This window comes from Macadamia integrifolia, chromosome 4 (assembly GCF_013358625.1).
Source record: "Macadamia integrifolia cultivar HAES 741 chromosome 4, SCU_Mint_v3, whole genome shotgun sequence".
Lineage (NCBI taxonomy): Eukaryota > Viridiplantae > Streptophyta > Magnoliopsida > Proteales > Proteaceae > Macadamia > Macadamia integrifolia.
This window is the reverse complement of record NC_056560.1, coordinates 15,186,041-15,193,604: the sequence shown is the minus strand read 5'-3', so window position 1 is coordinate 15,193,604 and position 7,564 is coordinate 15,186,041. Positions and strand designations below refer to the sequence as shown.

At 38.8% G+C, this 7,564-nt stretch overlaps 1 protein-coding gene across 1 annotated transcript in view; it reads right to left on the bottom strand.

Moving 5' to 3' along the window:
• Positions 1-2,546: 2,546 nt before the first annotated feature.
• The window catches only part of LOC122075598 (HVA22-like protein a), a gene marked incomplete at its 5' end in the record, with an annotated part of 50,668 nt that continues 45,650 nt past the window's right edge, over positions 2,547-7,564 (bottom strand). The window contains 1 exon segment of the mRNA XM_042640672.1: positions 2,547-2,860. Coding sequence (XP_042496606.1) covers positions 2,795-2,860 — 66 coding nt within the window.

Below are 7,564 nucleotides of genomic sequence, written 5' to 3'. Positions count from 1 at the left end.
AGAAGTGAAGGTGAATTCAATTGGGTTTCTTGCAGAAACTTAATATGAGGGTGAATTTATCATCTACTGTATGTTGGTGGCACTGAAAATTTTCCCAATTAAGATTGTGTGGTTTGGATAGTGAATCGGAGGATCTCTTTAGTTTTCATTTTAATTTATGCCTTTTTTTTTTTTTTTTGGGAGATCTGGGTTCGTTTAATCTGCCATGCCCCATGAAAATTTTTGTGTTCTTGTGTCTTAGATAGAAACCCATTTAGAGATTGAGGTGTTTGAATTGTTAAACTTCAATTGCAGCGGAGAAGGATCTATACATGGCCAGTGTTCTTTGGTGAATAACTGATTACTGATAAGATGCCATCGGGTTTAATGTATGATGCTCCATATAAGCTCAAATTTACATTGTGAAACCCATTGTAGATGAAACTGGTTTCTGCAATTACACAGGAAAAGAAAAGAAGCTGCAGAAAGACTCTAAAAGCTTTCATGGCTCGAATTCTAAATTGGGTTTCTGTTTTGGAAGGTTAAAATGGGAATCAATTGGTCTTTACAGTTCAAGTTTCAAAGACTTGGAACTTGAAGTACCCACCATAACTTGGAGATCTGGGATTTGTTTAATCTGATATGACCCATGAAGAATCTCTTCCTCTCTGTGAGTCCTGTAAAGAGACTTTATGCTTTGAATCCAGAGTCATGGCTTCAAGTTGAAAGAGGAAAGCAGTTCAAATCCTTTTTACAGTCACCATCGTTGACGGTGAGAGCATGTAAGGATTTGGAATGGTAAAAATGAGCTATTTTTTGGAGTTTAATTAGAAGGGTAAAAATATCATTTTTCACTTTCAGACAACGGTGTTACAAATTACGGGTGCGGTGGATATTATTTTCATTTTTAGGGTCACTTCAAGTTATTTTCAATTTTAGGGGTGGTATCAAATAATTTCCCTAAAATTAAATCAAGAAGGAGAGTATCACTTACAAGTCAAACCGAATATGTAGAATTGCAAACAAAAATCCTTCAAAAATGTGGAGTTGAGTCGTATAAGAATACTCTCCTTAAGGTATTTGAACGTCCCATACTTATATGCAATCGAGTTGACCAACGTCCTCACCTCCAAGATAAAATAACTTTCCAATCTCTTAAGGTGCAACTCCAATAAGTGATTGCAATAGGAAGAACCAAAGGTAATACTCAATGTATACTAGGTGTGAAATGGTAGTAAACAAAGAGGATTTTTTGATAAAAACAGTCACTGTTTATCTTAAGAAAACTCAGAAAAAGACATTGGCAGAGAGCACTTTTTCCCACAGAGAGGTTTTCCAAAAACACTTTTAGAATAATATCTTTAGTTTTTTGACTTCTACTATCTATTAAGGAGAAGATGTCTGTACGTATAGGTACATGTCCCATGCCAAAGGGTATCATTACATGTACAGGTGTATGTATAATACTCAATGTATACTGGGTGTGAAATGGTAGTAAACAAAGAGGGTTTTTTTATCAAAACAATCACTATTTGTCTTAAGAACACTAAAAAAAAACACTGGTAGAGAGCATTTTTTTCTCACAGAGAGGTTTTCCAAAAACACTTTTAGAAGAATATCTTTAGTTTTTGGACTTCTACTATCTATTAAGGAGAAGGTGTGTATACATATAGGTACATGTATAATACTAATGGGTGTCTGTTCATGTATCTATAAGTGTCTTTCACTTAATTTGAATTTAAATTCAAATTCGAATCTGGTGTAAAAAAATAAACCTCTTGATACCCATACATGGATACGGCCAGCACACCTTTAGACCCCCGTATACATACAAGAAGGGAGATTGCCTCTCTCAAAAATTTGCACTTGCACCTTGTAAGAAACATTCTCAGATATATACCCTCACACCTTTCATCCACTTCCAATGTGGGACTAAACAAACTTGAGAAAAATTACTTTCAGCTCTCTACTTGTCCATACTAGTGTACAAAAATATTCAAAAAAGTAAAGAGGGGAGAAAAGGTTTTGAACATTATTTGAAACTTTAATTTTACAAAAGTAATATTTTATAATGTATAATATAAAATCCAACAGAATCGGCCAAACCTAATCCTGATTTTGACCTATCCCGAGCGGCCGATCCAAGCTGGGTTTTTAAGGTTCAGTCTGATTTCATCTGATTTCCAACCTTCCCAAGTCCAACCGATTCAACAGGAATCGGAATTGCAATCAGCTGATCTCAATAAGGATTAGTGCTTAATAACCTTGACCAGAAACATTCCTGAACTGGGATTAGGAAGTCATCAGAACTTGAAGCATTCCATTTGGACGAAATGTGGATATTAATGAAGAGTAAGCAAGAAACACATCCCCCATTGAATTCTGAGAGATGTGTTGTTAACAAAAGCACAAGAGAATAACTGTCTGATCTCAGGGGAAGGCCCCTGAAGGTATCTTCTACAGTAGCTCTTCTCATTCACTAATAGTAGAATCAGTCTTGAATAGACCGGCCCCAAGCTAAAAATGGTGCACAACAAGAAGAAATGGACTAGTTAAAGAGATACATATGATAACAACAGAAGAGACTCAATGAAATTATTATTGTAAATAATATTAATACACTTGCTTTTTAAGTTCACAGACTCGTATAAAACAAAAGGAGAACAAAACCACTTCAAGCAAAAGGCATTCCCTCCAGGAAAAGGAAAACCACAAAAGGCAAGATCACATATCCACAGAGGTAAAGGTTAATTAATATTAGGAGTTAACTTTAGCTGAGAAACTGGTTGTGACAAAATATAGACAATCAAAATGTTCAGTATCCATAGTCATCGTCGAAGATCATGTGATTACTCCTCCTGGATGCCACACCTTTCTCAGCCTGCAAAACAAAAGCAAGAAAATTTGTTATGCTCCTGACCGCAAACAACGAAATGAGAAGGAATGAATCACAAGGAAATGGAAAGGAAACCTCCAATATTTTCAAATTGCGTACAATCTGTTGATGTTCTGTAAAGCCAAAGGATTTGTTATCCTGCAGTGACTGGGTTTGTTGTCACATGGAGGGCTATCATGGCATATCCAAAATTCTGGGGAACCCCTTGGATTAGCAAACATGTGTAGTTTAGTAATCAGCATCAGCCCCAAAGCCCAAATTGTATTACAGTTGCAGTGATGGTTTTAAACCCCCACCCCCACCCAAAAAAATACAAAATAAACAAAATAAGCGTGTTCTCTCTTAGAGAAACAAGGCTTGATAAGTTTGATGCGTCTATAATTTTTGCAATTCTGAATATCAACTTTGTTTTTGTAAATACTACACTCATTTGGAATTTTCCTTGTGCTGGTAATCTTATTAAACAGTTTGGTTATCCAAGATTAAATCACAGGTTCCTAAACTCTCCCACACTTCTATTGAGACCATATCCGGGCTTTATGCCTGGCCTACTTTCATCCTCCTTAAAGCTTCTTTTACTTCAGACACCCTAATTTTTCCATATACCTATGACATGTGGTGTCTTGATGGGTAATGCAGATTTCGAGGAGACTATTACTCAAAGTTTCTCCATCATGGGTTAGAACCGTTTCAAAATGGTAACTCTTTTCTGTCGTCAGCACAGCAAACAAAGCATTGTTTGCAACTAAACACTCCACATGCCCAGATTCTCAAGCAGAGAAATGAATGGCAAACAAATTCCCCCCAGAACTGGCACCGTATAAACTAAAATAGAAATTACCGTAAATCCTGCTTGCTGCATTCATGCAAATTTTAACACGCTTCCAATTTTGTTGAAACTGATATGAGTATTATAAAAGGTAAGAATTTCAATCTATCTGGTTTCCAAAAGAAGGGAAACATGATGTTAGGTAAAACCCTGACACAGATGGTGAGCTCCACATTGACCAACATGCTTAAGCAGTATTTTGGAGGGCTCTGCTAGCTTTCCAACAGGGCCAGGAATTGAAGGGGATGCAATGTTCATGCTATAGCTTCCTAATATGTTAGCCACAGTCTCAACTCTTGACAGGTTCTTACTCCTCATGAAATAACCAAAAAAGAATCCCCCACAACCCACCCCCCCCAAAAAAAAAAAAACAAAAGAAAGGGAACTAATTAATGTATGAATTCATCAGCTAGAGTTGCCAGTTGACTAGTCAAGGGAACATCTCCATGGATGGCCATAACACTTGAATCAAACGATCTTAGGCATCAAATTAGTGAATTTCTCTGGCACTAGCACATATATCAATGGCTGGCCTAAAGAACTCAATTCACGAGAAAAGGCTGGATAATTGGATGATCGAATAAATGCTATTTGCCTATTTCAGTGTTAGCAATTGTAGTTAGATAAGACACGATGACACTGTATTCACGGATGCAGATAGACTTCTCTAAGTTCAAGCCTCAGCATGGACTGATTTACTACCTCATGGGGAAATATAATACTGACTGAAAGCAAGTAATGTAGAACAAAACTGGACATCCAACTAGTCCCAAATCTGCAGGAACTTTTAGACCAAAGAACAACCAAACCAGTCCAAATACATATAACAGAAAAATCAGACTTCAATAATAGCCCAGCAATAATCGAATTCCAGAAACAGAAATATAGAGAATAACCAAGGACAACAGTGATTCTTAACACTAGATCAGGGACTGAGCAAGTTAATATCAGATTCAGATGTCCAGAATATAAATAACAACCCAGAGAAATCAGTAATTAAACCAACAGCAGTGTCGATTACAGAAATAGGAACTTCAGATCACTAAAAGACGAAAATCCGGAGATTTTTAATATCTCAGAGATGGCTGATCAGAATCAGCCAAAAGTAGGGTTGATCCTTACTTGGACAGAGGGGATCCTTCGACCAAAAGACTAGGCTGATCAGACCATCAGAACTGATCTTTCCAGCAGAGACCGAAGGCTCTATATTTGCAAAAAATTCTGGGCAAAGATAGAAGAAATCATACCTGGTTTTCTGCAGTCTTAGAAGCCTTGAAGATGTGAAAGAAAGTAAAGAAAATACACTAGAAACAGGCCTCCTGGACTTCATGCCGCAAGGAGTCATTTGGATCAGACACCAAACCCTTCTTCCTCAATCAAACACAAGGAACAGCCATGGAATTCACCCAGCGGTAGCAACATGAAGTTTTTTCTTTTTTGTCAAATCGTGGCTCATAAAAGAGCCCTCTTCTTTATTTATAATGATGGTGAGGGTTTACAAATAATAGGAGTTACTAAATCTGAGTTACTAAAAACTGATTAGAAGAAGTTACTAAAAACTAGAAATTGAAATCTAATGAAAATAGAAACTAGTCTTGACAGAAATTAGAAACTAACAATGACTTGAAATTAGAAACTAAAGAACTAATTAGTAACCCCATCAGCAGCCCAAATCGTGGGCTAACTTGGACCAGATCTGGGTCGACCCAGTCAGCCACTTGGGTCGACCTTGGTATTGGTTCTCCTTGTGTAAACCCTTGTTGGTACTGCATCAGCTCTCCCCGGCTTGAAAACATTCGACTCCGACGAATGGATAAGGGACATGTAGCGCTCATACAAGTTGGGATCAAGCCTCTTGAAATCATCAGCATGAATCCAAGTACAGTCACTACGGGGACGACCTTTCCACTTGACAAGAAAAGTGTGATAACTAGTGCCACGGCAGGAGGTCTTGTAATTATCATCCAAGACGTCTTCAATAACTTCAGAAGTGGGTGGCTTCATTTGGGGCAACCTCAGCATTTGCTCCGTGTCTCCATCATCCGAATGATGCCCAACATAAAGGTGAAGATCAGCCACATTAAACACGTTGCTTATGGTCATGTCATCAGGCAGCTCAAGCACATAAGCATTAGGTCCTATAAGTTTCAGCACCTTGTAGGGACCCATCTTTCGTGAATGTAACTTGGCATTGACACCCATTGGAAACCGTTCAGGATTTACTCAAATCATCACCATGTCCCCAGGTTTGAACTCCACATAACGCCGATGACGATCAATAGAAGCCTTATACACCTCATTGTTCAAGGCAATATGTCGTCGGACGTTGGCATGCACCTTAGTGATATGACGCAAGAACTCATCAGCTTCAATACTAACTCGAGCCTGGGGTGGAAGTGAGATAAGGTCAATAGGCGGCTTAGGTTGAACTCCAAGCAAGATCTCAAAAGGAGTACGACCTGTTGTCCTATTAACTGAGCTATTGTAGGCAAATTCTGCAATGTCAAGAATAGAAGGCCATGTCTTCTCATAGTCTCGAACCAAACACCTCAACAAGTTTCCCAAGCTACGGTTCACCACCCCTATATGTCCGTCTGTGGATGAAATGCAATTGAAAAATTCAGCTTTGTATTTGTCTTCAACCACAATGTCTTCCAAAAATAACGCATGAACTTAACATCACGGTCAGACACAATACTAGTTGGCAGCCCATGTAGTCGTACAACTTTCTTGAAGAAGAGCTTTGCAACCTAATAAGCATCAAAAGTCATACGACAAAGTATAAAATGAGCCATCTTAGAGAAACGATCCACAACCACCATGGAACCATATCGTTCTCTAGTAGGGGGTAGTCCAAGAACAAAATCCATGCTAACATCAAGTCACGGTGCATAAGGAACAGGTAGTGGAGAATATAGACATGTGTTTTGTTTTCCCCCTTTTGCCAATTGACATACACGGCATCTCTTGATCACATGATCGACATCCTTTACAGTGCATGGCTAATAATATCGATCAATCACCTGTGCAAGAGTCTTATCTTTCCCAAAATGTCCTCCTAATCCTCCTCCATGTAACTCTCGTATAATGTGATGACGTAGAGAAGAGTTTGGGATACAAAGCCGTGTGCCAAAGAACAAGTACCCATCATGAATAAAGTACTTTAGGTGCTGCCCACCTTGTTGTAATTCCATAAAGACAGTGCTGAAATCAGAATCAAAGGCATACTCACCTCGTATCTGATCTATGTGAATAACATGTGCTGAAAATGTGTTAAGTGTCAACACCTTTCGGCTAAGTGCATCAGCCACTGTATTCTCTTTTCCCGTCTTGTACTTCATAGCAAATACAAATTCCTGCAAGTAGACTACCCATTTGGCATGTCTGTGGCTAATCGATTTCTGTGAGTGAAGGTGCTTCAAGGCCTCATGATCAGTGTACAAAATGAACTCCTTACCAATGAGGTAGTGCCTCCAATGGCGTAGCACTTGGACGACTGCATACAACTCCAGATCATAAGTCGAATAGCGCTTCTTGGCCTCATTCAATTTTTCGCTATAAAAAGCGATGGGGTGTCCTCCTTGCATTATCACTCCTCCTAGCCCAACATGTGAAGCATCTGTAGCTACCTCAAATACTTTGTCAAAATCTGGTAGGCGTAGGATGGGTACAAGAGCGAAGGCTTTGGTCGCTGCAGCTGTCCATTCAAACTTCCCTTTACTCGACTTCATACATTCAGTGATGGGTGCCATTACTGCACTGAAGTTCCGGATAAATCTCCTATAGAAGGAAGCCAACCCATGGAAGCTACGGACTTCTATTAGAGTCTTAGGTGTGGGCCAATCAGTGATGCTCTTGAT